Genomic DNA, 20,441 nt, shown 5'->3' on the forward strand with positions numbered 1-20,441 from the left:
CATGATGGCAAACTGTAACGCCCTCAAATTTAAGTACATAAACCAACCATTCATGATATCCATAGACATAGGAGAAATAAACATATATTCATTTATCAGAGTGTTCATTACAAAAATATTACATGTTAACAACAAAAGTAAATGAATGCCCTACGGGCTTACAACTTTCCAAGTCAACACTTGGTTACAACAAAAGAGAGCTCTAACTCTTAACATATTAAGCCCTTAGCTTGAATTACATATAATACAAAAAGGTAACAACAAAAATAAGCCTTCAGCTTCTAAACTTCCCAAGCTACATCCTTGGAGACGGCATATCACCTGTACCTGAAAATGATGTCTCATATAGGGTGAGCCAAAGCCCAGTAGAGATACGCTAAACCAATTATGAGAAATAACTAAAACATTAGCATTCGACAAATAGTTAACACTTATAAACCAACTCACAACATTTCCCAGCTCAACAACAATTACATCATGTTTCATTCCACTTCTCTTTATTCATCCAATTCAATGCACAGACATGGTCCATTATCTAACCAAACAATTTAAATGAGACTACACCTCATCTTATTAACACTTCAATTATCAAAGATTCAAAACGAGACTACATCTCATATTATCAACGCTTCTATCATCAACAATTTCAAATGAGACTACAACTCATAAAGGTAAAACTTCAATTCATCAACATCATTCGGATGTATATAAGATTTCGGGACTTTCACCCTGGACACTCCGGCCAACTTAATTATCAATAGAGTCCATCCCCTATCTCCACCCAAACCATGGAGTACATCCCATATCTCCTCTCAAACAAAAATACATATGCAATGTATTTAAACACGTTATCATATACAATGATCATTTAATGCACATATTCAAAGTGGTATTCCGACCGTCATATTCAATGACATATTCCAGATGATTAATTTCAGTTTACCTAATTATAATGCAGTGTCTACAACAATCAAGACTATCTTCCACCGATAGCCCAAAACAATTATTTCTAAACAGATAATAAATTTATCAAACAGATAGATTATCATCATTTTCATAGGTGAGTGATTAATCAATCCAACTACACCATTCAATCTCATAATTTCCCAATTTCATGATTTTCAACTCAATTTCATATTTCCATACATTTCCAAATTAATTATACAAATTAATCAATCACTTTTAATTAGGGCATTTTTCCCATTTTCTCAACTTTAGCCTTAAGGCTCAATTTCCTCAATTTTACACCAATAATCCCATTTTCCAAGGTCTCACATATACATGAAGCTTAACAATTGAAGACACCATCTATATGAAATACCCAACATTTATGTCAAAACTCATAGAAAAGGGTAGGTTATCCCTACCTCAAATTGAAGAGCTCAAAGGAGAAGAAGAGAGAAAATCCAAGATGCTCCAAATCCCAACCTTTTCGGATCAAAATGTATCCCACGAGAAGCTCAAGCCTTTTAAGTTAACAAAGGGACTAAGGTAGAGACACTCTAAATCAAGAGTATTTGTAGAGAGAAGTAGTGTATAGAGAGAGAAACAGTCAGATCTAGGGTTTTGAGGAAAAAAGAAATGAAAAGTTGAAGAAGAAATACGCTGCTGCAACTGATATACTCAAGGCTCGCTCGAGCGAAAAAGTGGTCGCTCGAGCGAACAATGCGAAGCTTCAGGTCTGCAACCCAGAAGCACGATCAAGCGCAGGAGTTCTCGCCCAAGCGAAGAAACCCAAAATATAGAGCTCGCTCGCTCGAGCGAAGAAACACAACCTTCAGGTCAAAAAGAGACGCAGACGCACGCTCGAGCGCAAGAGTGCTCGCTCAAGTCAAAAGACACACCACCCAAAGCTCGCTCGAGTGAAGGAATCCTGCCTCGAGCGAAGGAACTAAAACACAAAGCTCGCTCGAGCGAAGAAACTAAAATCTGGACAGCAACCATTTGTTTCAAATCACACCCAACCTGTTACAAATCTACCCAATATATCTCAAAACTCAAATACAAGGAATTAAAGGATGAAAACAAGATATAGGCAACAACCAACAACTACGGAACCTAAGTCCGAAACACAATATACAATGGAGGAAAACTGGGATCGCTATACAAACAAATACTTGGGCATGTTTGGTATAACTTATTGAGACTATCTATAGTTTGTTTGTTTGTTTGTTTGTTTTTTTTTTTTTTTTTTAATCTATGTCAGAATTTTAGTACAGTTTCTTCTACTTAAAAGTTAAGGAGGCGAAAATAACTTAAACAAGCTTAAAATTTGAGTATCAAAAAGGTGAAAGAGATATGCTTTTCGCTTCTATTTTTTAATTATCAACTTTTAACTTGCAGAAAGTTGCACCAAATAGGCTCAAACTAACCTTACAAAGCTGTAACTAATTTTGAAATCATGATATAAATAAAATCCTGGCTTTATTGTTTCCGTACCCAAAAAAAATGGGTATAAACCAAGGCAAAGATGCTTATCCAGGGGAGTTGTATTCACATCAAATACTGATACTCCTCGAATACTTGCAGCTACATATCCATTGCTTTCTAAATGTATTCGTAATTAGAAATTAGTTTTCTTTAATTTTTCATTAGCATCGAATACTTCTTGAGTGTATTGGATGCTCTCTGAATCATCTAAACCATGACAGTTTGTAAGCATGCTCTCTGAATCATCTAAACCATGACAGTTTGTAAGCATAAATAAGAGCACTAACCTGTAAAGGAAAATATGCATTCAAACACCCTATTGACAAGGCTGATTTCCAAACACTCCAGCTAAAGCAAAGAAGGCAAATTGAAAGTGAAGTTGGAACGTTCACAAACATGGAATGATGTCAACATAATTCATTGTCAATTATCTGAAAGATACAACACCAAGGATATGTTAGTGGCAATTGCTAAATACACTGTTCAGCCTCCGGCCTCAAGATGAACGTCGAAAATAATACCTGCAGAATATGACAGTAATAAAATTAAGATTATGTTACATATGGTTGTATATACAATAGCAGGAGAGCTTTTGAGAGAGACGTACACAAAAATCTTTATGCCATATAAAGCAGCATATTTTCGTAGAAGACGCTCAACGGTATACCATTCTGACCGATCTGATCCATCTTGATACCCAATTCGTGGCATATGGATTGAAGCTTTTTAAAATTTAAAATTAGAACAACACCTTAGAAATATATAAAAACCTTAATGTTGTGTTTGGTTCATAAATTTGGGTAGTAATTTGGAAAGGACAAGAGAAAATGTAAGTGAAATGTGAATGAAATATGGCTACATTTCACACACCTTTTCCCTTTCTCTTTCCAAATTCCTACCCAAATCCATGAACCAACCACAGCATAAAGGAATAAATTTAATGTTTAAACTAACAACCAGCCAAGAAGTGTGGAAACTTCAAAGAAGGTGGTGTCTTCATGTCAAACACACCTTGAAACGTGTCAGATATGTGTCCAAATATCATTTTTTTTAATACATATAGAAATGGACACACTTTCAACTTGGGAGACACACGGAACAATCACTTAGAAAAACATTAAACACATCGCAAGGTTGAGGATAATAATGGAAACCAATAATTGAAACCAAAAGATTGTGGATTTTGAACCTATTAATCCTTCTTCCTTTAGCCTTTAAATTTTAAAAATCTAATGCTTAAAACTTCCAATTTGTTTATGAATGAAGTTTTTTCAAACAGATATTAAGACCTTTTTACCTCACTTCTTTTCCACTACATAATGAATGTCGAAAAAGTTCTATTATTTTGATACAATAAAACATATACAACTTCTTTTCCACTGCATAATGAATGTCGAAAAAGATCTTCTATTATTTTGATACAATAAAACATAAATGTATATGTAATGTAAAAAAATGAATGATTTTTATTGTTAATTTCACAAGTGTATATATATATATATTTATTTGTTGTTGTGTCCCTACCATGTGCTGGAGATAAGAGTATATTGTCAAAAATATCAAAAGATACGAAAGATATCATAATATATGGAGATCCCATGATTTGTGCTTATTATAATTTTTTGTATTTTTTATTTATTTCAATTACTTAACTGAAGGGATTTGAATGTATCTCCCACTCTATATATATCGTGTATCATGTAAATAAAAGTATTAAGTTGTGCGAATGAAAGATGTAGACCCCTAAGGCTTTGTGTGTGTGGATGTAGGCCAATATTGGCCGAACCACATTAAACTTTTGTGTTCTTTCTTTCTCTTTTCTTTCCCTATTATCTCTTCATATACAACCTTATTGCCTTGTTACAAAATTCAACTTGGTATTAGTGCCCACCAAACCCTATGCTTGTTTCTCTCTAGAGTGCTTTCTCACTCCACCTTTTTTGTTATCAAGATGTTTTTCTCTCTTCTTTGAGTTGACCAATAATTTGCTCATGTGGTAAGCAAACTTTGTAATTTTTACTTGTTTCGGAGCTACCAGTTTGTTCAGTAGTATTATTCTGTGATACGCATAGTTTTCCAACTACTTCTCTATCCTTTTACTGTCTCTGTGCTGATGTGGTAACCACATATTTGATTCTTTTTTTGTTTTTGAGCTACTGGTGTGTTCGGTAGCATTCTTTGTAAGACACCGTTTGTCCGGCCTTTTTGTTTGTGGTGATTTATTGTTGCTTCGGTCTTATTGCTTTCTCTCTCTCAATTGATTTCTCTTGCCATCATCACTGATTCCATGCATGTTTCTCTATTGCAAGATGTTCATTCCTTGCCTATGTTCTTTGAAGTTGTCAATGAATAGAGTTATTACAATTGTTGTTGTCTTTCCGCAACTTCATCGTAGTTGTTTGTAATGACCGTCCTATTTTCAAGTTCAAATTGGACATTTCACTACAACTGTTCCGTGTTCCAACTTGAGAGGGAGTGTTGGAGATAAGATTATATTGTCAAAGATATTAGAAGATATGAAAGATATCATAATATATAGAGGTCCCATGATTTGTGCTTATTATGATTTTTTGTATATTTGATTTATTTCAATTCCTTAACTAAAGGGATTTAATTATATCTCCCACTCTATATATATGATGTATCATGTAAACAAGAGTATTAAGTTGTGTGAATGAAATATGTAGTGGGTGTTTGGGATAAACTAAAAAAGTACACTTTTTGACTTTTTTACTAAAAAAGTAAAGGAAAAAAGATGTATGTTTGGGAAAACTTTTTGACTTTTTACGAAAAAAATGTGTAATAAAATATTGTAGCAAATATCAAAATTACCAAATTACCCTTACTGGCACAGTCAGCAACACTGCGCTGACTCTCTCTCTTTTCAAAATTTTTTATTTATTTATGAGAATGTGTGGCTTACATTGTGCCACGTTTTCTTTTTTTATGGGAAATTGTGGCTGCTGTTTTGTGGCTGCACAGCCTGCACTTTTTTTTTTTTTTTATCCAACAGATTTCCTGCCAAAATATAGGTGAATAATATGAACTTTTTTGCTTTTTTAGTGACTTTTTAACTTTTATAGGTGATGCCAAACCAGCATGTAGCCTCCTAGGGCTTTGTGTATATGTGGATGTAGGCCAATATTGACTAAACCACGTTAAACTTTTGTGTTCTTTCTTTTCTCTTTTCTATCTCTATTATCTCTCCATATTTCAACCTTATTGTCACCATAAAAAAATAAATAAACTTATTGCCTTATTACAAAATTCAACTCCATATTGAGTTTTGATTTTTCAAAATAGTTGTGTCGACATGTCTACATCATTTCATATATGTGTCTCGCGTTCACATCCATTCTTCCTAGACAATCAGTTAAAACAATTTCATGACCTTAGCTTGCAATAATGAACAACCAGGCCTTGTTTGCTTTAGTTTTGAAAACAATTTTTGAGAGCTCAAAACCCAAAATTTGTTTGGTTTACAATTTTTTCAAAACTGTTTTCAGTCACTTTTTTTCTCTCTCTCCTTCTATCTAATGTGGAGCATATATAAATTGTGTGCTTTAATAAGAAAAGAATGCATAACCTAGCCCAAATATGATATTTATCAGGAGAAAGAAAATTGATGAAAACTAAAGCAAAATGATTTTATAATGAGTATCAAAATCAAAATCCAAATACCAGAATTTTGGGCAGCTGAGAATGATGCTTTTAATAGGCAACGCTCCAAATCAGGAATAGAGATATTGCTGCGAGGAACTTTACGCTTAGGATTGTACGATTGTACAACAGCCAATGCCACCCATTGAGGAGCATTACCATAATTGGTTTGTTCATCATGATCCTCTGCACAAAAATAATTTGAGTTTAAAGGCAATAAAATTAGGAAAAGAATAATTATATATAAAATAAAATAAAAAAAAAAGGAATGTTCACAATATAACAAAAAAATTATACGGTAAATTACCATGAACACCCTTGAGATTTAGAAAAATACAATAAGCCCTTACAAGTTTGGCGTGATTACAACGGCCTCCCTCTTAATAAGGCTAAAACAACCGAAACTAATGTAGATGGTGTGTAGACAGAGATAAACAAGGTAAAATACACATTTGAATGTAAAAGAGATGATAGCATCATTTTTCCATCCATACAACTAAAGAATTTTTTTATGAAAAGGGGGCTAAAGACACAGGGATGAACGAGGTAAATATACATTTGAATATAAAAGAGAGATAACCTCATTTTTTATCCATATGACTAAAGAAATTTGTATGAAAGGGTGTAAATTAAAACTTTAAGGGTGCTCAATATAATTATGCTAAACTGGTAGAGCTCAATGTATTTTGTCTAGACCTCAACAGAGATTAGTGTAATTTACGCAAAAAATTATCTCAGTTTATTTAACAACTTATTCAATACCCCAGGAGATAAGTGAGATATAAGGTATTGCGTGAAAGTGAGATACAAGGTATCACATACTTGAACATTTCCCATCTAATGACCACCACAAAAACATATAGGATTTTTTTTCCAAATAAATAACAGAAATTTGGAAGCCAGGTTCAAATAATAGGTGAAATTCAGTAATCAACAAATTATCTAAGCTTCTTTCATTTGGTAAAACAATTTGTCAACTTCACTACCCATCTGTTGCTACTCCAATTTGCAAGTGGGGTTGAAGAAAAAGCATGGTCAAATTTTAGTTGAAATTGTGATGATAGTAATGTAAAGGAATGTGAAAGCTTACGTGCACATGCATATCTTTTGTCAATGCACATTGCAAGCAATTTGGGAGAAAAGAGAGAACAAATATTGAACACAAGCAAGTAAGAAACAAGAGCTGACCTTCGATTTCTATAAGATGAAGGTCACCAAGATGAAGGTCCTTAAATTCAGAAGCTCGATGATATGCACTTGAGACACTTGCTGAAAGTTTTTCCAGCGCATCAAACATACCTCCGTGGCCCCAGTTTCCAGAGTCATCAACACAGCTGCCAAAGAAATAGATAATAAGAGATGGGAATTATTGAAAGAAGAAAAACAAGGCAATAGATAGTACTTTCTGTGACCCATAAATTTGAAGATGTTCGTCCTTCAAAAGAGTTTAGTTATGGAAACATATAACAGCTGCTAAGTAGGAGTAATTCCTACTACATAAAAAATATAGTAGTGAACGATGTTCTTGAAATGACACTACAAAATTTAGCCACAAAAGAGAAGGTCATTGCAATAGTCATGTGTTTCTATAAACACCTTGCAATTCAACAAAGCCTGAACCACAACTAACTGGAGTGGGCTACATGAGCCCTCCAACTATTTCATTCCCATAACAAACACAATTTCATGTAATGTATTCTGCAACAAAATTGTAGGTCATGCAATGGTTCATATGCTTTACAATAAAACGACCAAATCAATCCAGTACTAAAGGTGCATAGCATCTGTCACTTCAGCAGGGTAAATTACACACCCATTGAGGCTTGTGAGAAATACAGGGACACTTCTTTTTTTCCAAAAATCACAATGAGACCCCTCTCAAAATTGTCTGGTGAACCACATAAAAGGAGATTGTGAAGAGGCTGGTTCCCATGACTCAAAAATGTGCCATGAAATACTATGTGAGTAAATAAACACTACTAATAAACATACCAAGAGTAATTGTCAAAAATTAGTACTCCTGTACTGTAATCTCTTCTTCTTCTTTTTTTTGTGATAAATTTCTTCTGTAGTAATGTTATGAACATATTAATGAAACTTGATGGTGGTCCATTTCCAAAAGTGATACTTACCTGAATATGATTGCAGGATCTGATGGACAAATTTTTGATGGACGTGTGCAGTCTCCATAAACAAAATGAACAGAACCTGAATCTGACATCATATCACCATTGGGAGGGCAGATAGGATCATTGACAGACAAGGAATGGTATCCAAGAGCTTCCCACTTGGACACTTTCTTCTCCTCTGCATTCTTCCTTGCAGCCTCAGCTCTCTGTTGCTTTTCCTCAGGTAAGTTTCTCCTATTTCCCAACTCCAAAACAGGACTATCACGTGACTCTGATGCTTCTTTGAACTTCTCAACCCATGAGAGATACGAAGCTTCATCAAAACCAGGATAAGCAACAGAAGTGGGATCTTTTTTCACAAGGTCATGTGCATTTAATAGATCCATTGGATTGACCTCAAACTTCCTATCATCCTTGTCTGATTGTTGTTTGTAGCGCAATGCAATTACCTTTTCAACCATAACATGCAATTCGGACATATTCAGTTGATCAGGTTGTTCATTACTCATCTCTGTAGGATCAAGCATATTTAAACCAAATATGACAGATCTCAAGTCACCAGCTTCAGCTCCTGTTGTTTCTTTTCCTTCATGGTCCATAAGATCCTCTCCTACAACATTATGGCTTAGCTGCAACTTTTTCTCTGCTCTCCGAAGGATAACCTACATTGACATTGGAACCAGATTGTAAAGGAAGAAACAAACTTCAACTCTAACAAAAGTTTCACTTATCTCACCTCCTCAACTGTTTGTCCAGTAACTAAGTTTATACACAAGACATGATTTATCTGACCAATCCGGTGTGCCCGCTGAAGAGCCTGTTTATCGACCTGGGGATTCCAGTCTTGCTCATAAAATATAACCTACACTACGTGTTATCAGTAAGTAGTCAGAAAGCATATATGACTAAAAGAACATAAATATTGAATAAAAGCAAATAGGAGAAAACAGAGATATGTCTGGATGTATATCCAAGGACATTTATTTGATAACACTTTCTTATCCGTGGTCTTGAATTTCTACAGCCATTTTGGGTGAAAGCAACAAAGAAGTAACTGTTTTATTTTTTATTAGTGAAAGTAAAAGGGAATTGATTAGATATTGGTGATGCTCACTGTATCAGCAGCAACAAGATTCAGGCCAACTCCCCCAGCTCTTGTAGAAATCATAAAGATAAATGCACCACTTTGATCAGCTTCAGGCTTAAAACTCCCTTTGACTGATTGCTGACTGAAACTTCTTATTGCAGCAAAGCGCTCCTCTGCCCGAATTGATCCATCTAGACGCTCATAAGAATATTTCCTTAACTCCATGAAATCCTATATTGCACAATAATATAACAAAAGATTTTAGACACTCGCATGTATCACTCTCTGGTACAAATTTCCATTATAATTTCAGAAAATAAGATAACCACCTGTAATATGTCAAGTGTATGGGTCATTTGAGCAAACAGAAGAACACGATGTCCAGTGTCATGTAGCTTTTTAAGTAGCTGGTCCAAGATTATAAGTTTACCACCGGCCTGAAAGGAAAGTCAAAAGGTATTTTATTAGCAAAAAACTAAATGAAAGAGTAAAAGACAGAATCAGCAGCAAACAAGATAGAAATGCAGCAAAAAGGTTTTCCGTGTAAAGACTGGGAAAAGCATCCTATTCATTTTTATTTTTTTTTTCTTTTTCTGGAATTTGGAGATAATTATAAACACCAAAACTACATTTCAGTTGAGTAAACCAGTTGGGCTACCTGAACCAGGTGTTCGCCCTCTTCATAAGGCTCAGGCTCAATACCAGGGAAGAGGTAAGGATGGCTGCATGTTTTTCGTAACTGCATTACCTGAGCAGAAGCAGCAAATTAGTTGGTAATAAGCTTTCCAGTTGAAAGCAGTTCGAAAACAGGAACACAAAAAAAGGAAAGAAAAGGAAATAAAGGCCAGACCCTATTGATAATATTGTCCACACACAAAAGTAACACTTATGCCACAAGAAAGATGAAAACCAAGCACATTAGGATCAGTCTCTGTTACATGGACTCAGGTGCGAGTATGTGTCCAAGCATCAGACTTTCATAAATTTAAATTTTAGGATATTGGGATATGTATCCAAAAATGGATATGGGTACAGGGACACGCCATGGACACTTATATATATTGTACATTGTCTAATGTTCTAATATAAGATATTGTAAATTATATAGAAATGTTCTTGAAATTAAATAGGATTTGAGTAAAATTTTAAATTTCTCTCTCATCCATGTGAGAAGATGGAAATATTTTTTTACAAGCAAATGTGACTTTCTTCTTCTTCAAACATTGGTGTCAGACACATATCCCATACCCTTATCATTATCACATCCGGTGGACACTAAATAGAAGAGTCCATGTAGCATAGATTATCAGTTCAATAGGTAGTTGCACTTGTAAGACTAATTAGAAAGTCAAACTTGTAAGACAATAAATTTAAGCGTAAACAGTAATTGATTGGCACAGAGATTTCATGGATAAGCATGAGCTTTTATTTCTTAATGACAGTGCACATCAAATTGGATACAGAGAATAACGACCCAACTGTAGGTTGCACCTGGCAATTGTGCTTCCTTCGCTGCTGACTGAAACAATGCATACTAAGGAACAGCTAGAGAAAAGAAAAAAGCAAAAATCTCAACTCAACTCAACTTGACAAGCCTATATCCCAATTTATTGGGATTGGCTACATGAATCTGTTTCCTCCAGTTAGCTCTATTAGAAGCCAGGTCCTCATTAAGAGGCAATCACGTGCTTTCTTACCACCTCAACCCATGTCCTCCATTGCCCTTCCTCTATTTCTTTTAGCATCTCCTTACAAGTGTGTTAGTTTACATTGCACAAGGACATCCCACATCATATAACTTTTCGTCATTTTATGTTCAACTGGTAGCCTTCTAACTTCCCCCTAATGCTTTCACTTCTTACAAGAAAGCAGACAAACCCAATAACCCTATAGAGGAACTTCCACATGAGGCTTTGGTCAACTTCACTAAGAAAGAAACATTCATAAGGGCTAGACATCTAATTTAGTGCGTCAAAATGATGTTGCTTGAACACATACCATATAAGGATATGCACCTGATGCAGGACAGCTTTACAAAGCTTGGAGTAGTACTGTTGCCTATAAATATAATAGGTATTGTGGTTGGACAGCTTTAAAAAATTTGGAGTGGTTAATAGGTATTGTGGTGGGTTTTGTTTATTGGAAACCTCTAGGGTAAGATTTTATGAGGGGAAATTTTTTTATAGTTTCTAGATTGAAAAGGCTAGTTTGGGCTTGGATTTCAAACAGGATTTCTAAAATTAGTAGCAGTATTTTTCTGTGCAACAACTATTTCCTGGTGTTTGAGTGTGGATTTGGTGGTCAAAGGGTAAGGGAAAAGGTTGGGGACAATTTGAACTTGATTGGCTATAGTATAAGGGCCGAAAAAGGCACTTTTTGAGAGTATTGAACTGTAACCCGAGAATAATACTTAGGTTATTTGCACAAATAAGAAGAAAAAGAATAAAAAAACAAGAGCTTACCCACACAAGGGTTAAGGAAATCTTAAACAAAACACCATACCAATTCTTCATAATATCAACTCCATTGAATCATTAGGATCACACGCATATTTATAGACAAAAAAAAAAAACACTCTTACTTTTATAAGGACTTCCAATTTAGAAAGAAACTAATATTTGATAAGTAGAAATCTTCTAGATCAAATTCAAATAAAAATCAAATAACATTACTTAACCCAATTTATGACCCAAGGACTATGAGTACTACCCATGTCCAACAATTATTAAAATTGCCAAATACTCCTAACTACTAAAACATGATATAATGCTACAAAATCTTTCCAGCAACATACTAGTTCAGAATAAATCTAAATAAAGACCCCAACACTACCATGGACACTTCCTTTTGGACCGAGAAGGCTTCTTGATGATTGTGAAAATCATAGCCTTCACTTTAGACTCCAAAACCTATCATACTTATTTAGTCATGCAATAGATGTGGCATCAGCCCCACCACCAGAATTAGTTGGCAAGCTTTGTCTTCTTTTCATCCCTTTTTCTATTGCTCCAAGTACAATAAAATAAAAATAAATAAAAAGATGTAACCCAACCTAAAAGGGGAATTTTTTTCATCTATTTTGTATCCCTTTGACGACATGGCCAAGTGGTAAGGTGGGGGACTGTATATCCTTCTTTCCCAGTTCAAATCTGGGTGTCACCTAATCAACAAAAACTTGAAATCTTCTATTTCATTCTACTAATATAACTAGCTTTATTATTCCCCAAGTAAAGCAAAGGAAAAGGATTGTTGATACTTGTTTGATTCTAAGCATCAGGTCCATCAGTTTCAACAAGAAAACCTATAATTTTGAAACAAACAGTTTAATGCAAGGTCCACTTACCTTGTTAGCTATATGAAAATGAAGCTTGATATCAGTGTAATAGATGATTCGCTCTTTGAAGACTAACTGTGTGTCTTCTTCTCATTCTGTCTTCTGTTTCACTATTTAACATAATATCAAAGCTTTGTTTTTGAGATATCTTGGGCTCAAATGTCTCCATATGTATCTCTTTTTCCCTTCCTTTTGTCTATGTATTATGTTTTGTGCATTTGCACCCAGTTCTATCAATTTGTATCACCAAATACAATCATCACAAGGATAGAGGGTGTGAGAGCTTAATATTTAGTGTTGGATCAATTCCTTAGTAGCTTAAGCAGTTAGATCAACTAGTTGTCTAATACAGTAAACAACCAAATCCACTCCTCGGAATGAGACCTACTGCTCATGAATTTCAGGGGGTGCATATATAAGGCAATAATACATCTAGGAGAGTGGGAGCATAGATAACATAAGATAAAAAGGAAGGCTTTTAGTGCATGTAGCCGACCCGACTTGATTGGAAAAATAATAACATACAATATTCTGCAAGGATTGATGATTAGAAGCTCCAGAAGAGAATGCAAGAAGTCTGGGAAGCTCCTTTCTCAATATTGACATGTACACCTTCTTTTGCAGGTTCACCAAGGGTGCCATCCTATAAACAAAATTTTTATAAGCATCTTAACATTGCTCCATCCGAACAGCTATATAAATTTAAAAAGGTTGTTTTGCAAAACAGCTACAATGCAATGTTTTAATGCAAAATACAATCGGTTACATCTTAAGCCAACAATCAAGGTCAAGTGGGTGATTTGAGTAATTTGAAAATGTGTAAGAGGTCGTGTCTGTGCTTGTGTCCTTGGAATGCATGGGCAAAAAAAAAGATAAAAAGAAACCAGCTTAAAGAACTAACACTGTGATCTCAGTAAGAGGTGGCAGCACAAGAGTTCCAGAGTCAATAAGCTTAGATTTTGTTCTTCGAAGCATAAAAGCTCCCAATATATATTTCAAGATTTTAAATAGTCCCTTAACTTCAGCTGCATCATGACCTGCTTAGAAAAAGTTTCCGAAGCGTTAGAACAAAGATTCATTACTTATAAGATTATTCTTCTTTGATGAATTTCAAATTATTACAGGAATGCTAATTCAGCAAGACCAGGAATTAACCCAATAATGTAAAAGTAGAGGTCGGCAATTAAACAATCCAAAAACTGATAAGATGATGTGCACATTGATTTCAACAAGAGTCCAAAAATCCAGATCCAAAAAATTTGATAGATCTATATATGTTTGTGTGTGTGTAGATGCTGTGAAAGTCAGCTTTCTCCCTTGCCAGTAAATACCAACTATAGGCTTCAATCTAAATCCATTTAGCAGTAGACCTGGAAACAAAAATCTCAACAACTTAAAAGTCCAAGCACTTTTGCAACAAATATGAGGCAACCTCCTACCTCTTACCACAGTGTGAAGTCAGATATTAAGTTTAAGTGGGGGAATAGTGACCAAAGTTCTTATGGAACTTGAGAAAGCATGGATGATCAAGAAGCATCCGCATATGTACCACACCACCATAATAATCATAATCAGACCCTTAACTGCAAATCCTACCAAGTGATCTACAAAATTGTTCCCATCTCTCTGATGCCACATATTCAACAATATCAGCTTCTCTCAATAGTTTTGTACCACTATCTTGCACAAGGATACAATTTTTTACCAGGCCAGTGCCATCAATAGTCTTTTCTTGCCCACAATTAAAACATGTCTTTCCATAGTCCTTTTCGAGTTTCTGCGGCAGCCATTGGTTCTGATCAACAAAACCACTATTATGTGAAACAAATACTGACATCCTCATAATTACTACACTTCAATTTTGATGTCGACATGAATATTTTTGGTGCAAGTATGCTTGAATTTTCCAGATGAAAATAACCAGTCATCAATACTAAAAAAGATATCTAAATTTGGGTATCACACAGTAAATTTTGTCCAAGTCAGAAATCAACACAGCAACAGAATGCAGTAGGCACAATATTCCATGAGTGCTTGCTATGTAAGATATACACTCCCCCTACTCCAACCAATCAAAAAGAAAATTAATGGGAGAATCTAAACAGCATATTGTTTAGAGCTATTTACTCATGAATCATGAGAACAAATGCAAAGAAGTAAAGAAAAAAGTTGCATAGGTCAATACTACCATGATATTCAGCAATGAAGCAGTAGCTACAAAAATACAAGCTTTATATGAATAAAATCTGTAAATAATCATATACTACGATAGTCCAGTTTAATCTGTTATTGGATGCAATTTTTCACACCATCATGCACAGAATAGAACTATAGTTCGTCTTGCAATTCAACAATAAGCAATGAACCGATGACTGATGCACAGTAAGCAAAGATAGATCAACATCAACAGATAATTAAAGATAAAGAATGAACAGGTGAATAAAGAACAATAAGTGTGCTAATATAAAATCTCTCAAAAATCATACCCAAAAAAAAAAACAGCTATTAATATGTGGTAGTGTTTTTCTTTTCTTTTTTTTGGATACATAAGAAGAGGAACAAAAAGGGTAAACAACCCATATACATAGCAGAAACAAAGCAAAGTGCTTAGCCTCAAAAGCCAAACAAAAGAAAGCCTATAGAATTGTAATTAATATTTGATAGATTTAATGTGTGAAGAGTATATATGTAAGCTTCCATCATGTATAAGGTGAAATGCCTCGGCAATTTGAATTATGATAAGAAGGAAGTACGGAAAGACACAGGCATGAAGGACAATATCAGAGAACCCCAAATCTAGGTGGTGTAGAACATAGTGGGGAAAGAGAGAGAGAAACACTTAAGAGGCCACAGCCCTAAAACACTTACAATATTATTAATCCAAATCTGCATTATACAAAGCAAAATACAATATTTATACACTGATAATCCCAATCAAAGTGGGAACTAAATCCTAATATTATTTGGTAACACCATCAAATATCCTAAGAAAATATTTATTTGAATCCTAGCTAAATAATAATAATTTAATGATAATAATCTACCAATTACATTTATTGAGTCAAGAAGACTTCGGTCTACACAATGGACCCATGGGCTTCCCCCTAGGCTTCGAAAGTGGATAGTAGGCCTCCAGCCAGTTAAGGGTTGCGCCAGGGTAATGAGCATATCTCGAAAGGAAAGACTGTCTCAGATTATTGATTCATTTAAAGACAAGAATGACCTGATAAAGGATCTCCAGCTTTCTTAAATGTAGAAAGGAACTGCTCCAGCGTCCCAAAGATTGAAGGCATACAAAAATGCATTAAAGCCCAAAGTTCAGTGAGATTGTTCTGAATAGGAGTGCCAGTCATCAATAACAGTCTTGGCATGACAAAGCGCTCTCTGAGTACATTATACAATACCTGTTAAGGTTTTGGTAGTTAGGAAACTAAAATGAGAGCAAAAAAGAAAACTAATTTAGCTTAAGCATAAATTTGTTTATTTTTTGATAAGTTGGCTTAAGCATAATATTTAACATTCAAATTTATCTGATTTTGCTCAATAAAGCACTTCCAAGGATAGTAGTAGTCTAAAATTGCTCGAAAACTTGAAAGGAAACTAGTTGCTTAGGAGTTGAATCGATGTATCTGAAACATATGTCTGCAAGGGAAAAAATTACATAGATTACTATTCATGCATGTTCATTCTGCCATTCTTACTATGATTTCTTAAAAGCCAATGTATTCCAACTTATTATAGGTGACCAACACATACAAAAATGAGACAATCATTTATGTAGTATACTTTGATATTCACAATAATCACTATACTGCAAAACATGAGATGCTAACTCATAATCAGCTAACAAGTTGCCACCACAAAAATAAAAGTTGATGGATGGATTGGAGGGAAAATGAACATACATTGGAAGGGTTTTTAAGTCTTTGAGCTTCATCAATAATTGCATAATGCCATGGTATTTGAGAAAGAAAATCCTGATCCATCAATGCTATGTCGTACGTAGTCAATAGCACATCAAAAGGAAACGACAGTACCTGTAGAGGGATTTTCAAAGAAAACATAGATTGTGAACAACCCCAAGGTAAATCATGAAGGATGTGATGCAATGACATTTTTCACACAAACCTAAGAGCCATAAACTCCGTAAAAAACCCATATTCCATTCTTTAATAAAATGCAGCAGCAGGATTCAAAACTTACATCAGACTGTGAAGACTGCTCTTTTACATGCTCAGACATTTTCCTGCGTAGATAGCGTCGATAATCCTTCTCTCCAACATAGCGAAGGACTCTTAAACTTGGAGCGAAATTGGCCACCTCTGATACCCAACCATCAGTCACACTGAGAGGACATAAAACCACTGCATATAGAATAACATACTAAGGACATAAAATGACCAGAAAAGTGAAAGCCAAAATGTTTAGATAAACCAAAAACCATAGAAGAGACAAAGATTCCCAAGCCTATCAGAATGATTAAAAAGAAATTCTTACTCACAAAATGGCCCAGGTGACATCTGACAAACTTTCAAATAGCTCAAGAAAGAAATAGCTTGCAAAGTTTTCCCCAGTCCCATCTGCCAATAAACAATTTAAATCCAAAGCATAATCAATTGAAAAGAGACATTTATTATCATCAATGTATTGCAGCTGTATTAAGGAGAGACTTCACCTCTCCTTTGCTTAAATTAGTAGGCTTGTAGAGAATAAAACACAAATGAATCATGTGTATTGACCTGACAGAGATATATAACATGAAAATCCACTGTTTTGCATAGACCAGCACACAGATCTTTCAAATCCTCCATTATAAAACAAAGGTTAAAGGTGCATTAAGTTGAGGAAACATTTTGTGCCAGTTTGCTCATATAAACAACTGGCATACTCTGCAGTGCTAATAACAATAAACTTCTATGCTTTAGGTCAATGCAAGAGTATACAATATTCTTGCACAACATTCAATTCAGGGTTTTTAAAAGGAGAATAAGGGTCAACCTTAATGCAAATGGAATAAATATAACGAAGTTCAAGGAGAATAAACTTGCAACTCAACTAGGATTACACTAAAGCAAGGAGTGATCAACTCAACTCACCAAGAAATAATCCTAATTACTTGGTGTAAGCTACATGGATCCATTTTAATTAATAATTCTATTTTTTTTTTTTTTTTTTTTGATAAATTAATTCATAATTCGATTAAAAGCCATGTCCTCAACAAAGTCTAAGACAATCATGTTCTTTCTTACCACCATAAACCATGTTGTTCCTAGCCTTTTTCTTTTTCTTCTGGAGCCTTAAAATTGATCAAAATCACTCCTCTTTTATGCGCTAGTTGGTCTATGTTGCACATAACTATACCATTTCAAATAGTTTTCCCTCATTTTTGTTTTCAATTGATATTGCTTCTAACTCTCCTATTTTATATTTTATTATAACACCATTCATCCATCTCAACATCAATTTAACACATTTCATTGAGTCTTTAGGTTAGCCCTAAAGATTTCAAAGAAGTATATAAATTGATTTTGATGATGACAAAGCCTAAGTGACTATGCTTATAATAAGTTATTGTTAAATTTAAAGCTGATTAAAGTCTGTCTGATTTGTAGAATTGATTGGAACAATATTCTTGATTCGAGTGAGCTCATGAAGAAAGAGGAGCAAGCTCAAAGTATATTGCGCCAAATAGAATCGAATCAAAAATGAAGGTGTCAACTCAAATCTAGAATGAGCCAGCTCAGAGCTTACAGGATTGCAAAGGAAATTCCCAGAATTTTCAGAGTCAGCTCAACACCAAGAGTCAGCTCAAAGTATTTTGCAGAGCAAATTGTTCAAACATAAATCAAGCATGAAGAGTCTGAATTCAAAATAAATTAAAGGATTTGAAATGAGGATTTTGATTGGATTTGATATACAAGGAAGATTTGTTCTACAAGGAAAGATTGTAGAATCAAAGGGATTTGTTCATAACTTTTTTTAAGACAAATTGCAATGTGCTATATTCAAGAAAGGAAGATTAGAGACAAAATTTGAATTTGAAGATTCCTCTGGCTTGCTATTTTAAGTTGAAGATATCATGATGAAGGTAAGCGTGGACTATGGGATTAATTGAAGAATATAGAAATTCAAAATTCAAATTGCTCTCGTATGGAAAGGTTCAATATAGAAGATACAGCAAAAGGAATTGATTTGAGAATTCCTTATTCAAAGGGAATCAACTTTAACAGTTATATTTTTTAAGCTCCAACAGTCATATTTTTGAAGCTATAAAAGGAGCACTCTAGCCTCAGTTGAAGTACACAACAAAAACACAAAAGAAGCAATAGAAAGCTCTCCACTGTTCTTTATTGGGATATACACTTTTGAGTGAGATTTTGTTGAGAGTTGAACTTTTATTGTAAAAGGGTTTGCATCCCCTTCTTCTTACTCTTGTGAGAGTGATCTTTTTGTGAGTGGTTTTTGAGATAAAATCACTAGGGATAGGTGTGACTAGGCACCAAATTTAAAACTAGTCGTGATCTTTTTGTAAGTGGTTTTTGGGATAAAATCACTTAGGTTAGGGATGACTAGGCACCGGATTCAAAACTAGTCGACTTAATAGATCACTTAATGTAAAGGTTCGCTAGCACCTGTGAAGCTAGCGGTTGTGTTGCTATTTGAAGATCGTGGAGAAATTCTCAAGGAGAATACTTGGGGAGTGAACGTAGGCTTGGATTAAGCCGAACCACTGTAAATCGTAGTGTTGATATCTCTTCTCCTTCTCTTATCTCTACTTATATTTTTCTGTGATTATTTGCATTGCTTATTCATCAGTTATTGTTTGATTGTTTAAGTTCTATATTTCTGTTTTATTTCTGAGTTAGCTCAAACTGCATTAGTTTTCAATATTGCTTAAATATTTTGAAAAATCCAATTCACCCCCCTCTTGAGTTGTCATTACTGGGATAACACTTTATTTCTTCATTGATTGTAGTTATTGGGTTCTTTGCATCGTCTTGATGCTTTTTCCAATAATATTTGCTCCTTAAAGAAAAAAAAAATTAACACATTTCTTAGTAGTCCAACATTCTGTACGACGCAATATAAGCCCTCATAATAGTCATATAAGATTTTCCCTATTTAACTTAGCAAAAATACTATAATCACACAACACCCCTGACACACTTCAATTTCATCCATCTTGCACTAAGTCCATGGATCACATTCTCCTCAATGTCTCCTTTCTTATTGATAATTGATACAAAATACCAAAAATATTCACACTAGAAAAATATCAAAAATAGTCACATCTAGTTATCTCTCAGATTTCACTTTAACCCAACTCAGTGTTGGAACATGTCTCCTCATTGATACTCGCATATTGAACAATAGTAATGAACAAGAATACATCTCACCTGCAAAATTTACGGCATACATTCAAATTGGTCAATGGCTACCAGCAGTAAATTAAACTAATACAAACAAACTATCATCAGAGAAAATAAGTGAAAGAAAGCAAAATGACAAACTTCTTAACTGTGTGAGTTCAATCCATTCTGAATTCACATATTTTATATAAACCGTACCTCATCTCCTGCAACAACAATGAAGCAATACAATCAACGAAATGAACTTCAATTTGGCGCTTATAACAAATCGTTAATTTTAACCTCCAACTTTTCCAAAATAACCAAATTGTAATTCGACCCAAATTTGACTTTTAGTTTTATTATTTCAATTTGAACAATTTAGTCATATACTTTAAAGTCTAATTTCAATTTGAACAATCTAGTCGTATACTTTTAAATCTAATTTCAAT

At 34.3% G+C, this 20,441-nt stretch overlaps 1 protein-coding gene across 6 annotated transcripts; it reads right to left on the bottom strand.

The window, feature by feature from the left end:
* Positions 1 to 68: 68 nt before the first annotated feature.
* ASG3 (SNF2 domain-containing protein / helicase domain-containing protein) lies at positions 69 to 20,204 on the bottom strand. Of its 6 annotated transcripts, none has more exons than XM_082916498.1 (17): positions 20,160 to 20,204; positions 17,142 to 17,220; positions 16,844 to 17,004; positions 16,546 to 16,677; positions 15,864 to 16,044; positions 13,542 to 13,677; positions 13,166 to 13,283; positions 9,965 to 10,054; positions 9,636 to 9,743; positions 9,334 to 9,537; positions 8,956 to 9,081; positions 8,223 to 8,881; positions 7,279 to 7,424; positions 6,112 to 6,276; positions 3,038 to 3,152; positions 2,718 to 2,951; positions 69 to 327 (listed from the first exon to the last, which is right to left on the bottom strand). In XM_082916498.1, exons 2-16 carry the CDS (start codon positions 17,218 to 17,220, stop codon positions 2,927 to 2,929), a joined length of 2,445 nt encoding a protein of 814 aa, XP_082772624.1. In that variant the 5' UTR covers positions 20,160 to 20,204; the 3' UTR covers positions 69 to 327; positions 2,718 to 2,926. The 6 variants fall into 6 exon arrangements, with proteins under 6 accessions (XP_082772624.1, XP_082772627.1, XP_082772625.1 ...); XM_082916501.1 differs by lacking the exon at positions 20,160 to 20,204 and adding an exon at positions 19,931 to 20,032; XM_082916499.1 differs by lacking the exon at positions 20,160 to 20,204 and adding an exon at positions 18,392 to 18,422.
* Between the last annotated feature and the right edge of the window lie 237 nt (positions 20,205 to 20,441).

Source organism: Camellia sinensis, chromosome 2 (assembly GCF_055761805.1).
Source record: "Camellia sinensis isolate YWXY chromosome 2, ASM5576180v1, whole genome shotgun sequence".
Classification (NCBI taxonomy): Eukaryota; Viridiplantae; Streptophyta; class Magnoliopsida; order Ericales; family Theaceae; genus Camellia; species Camellia sinensis.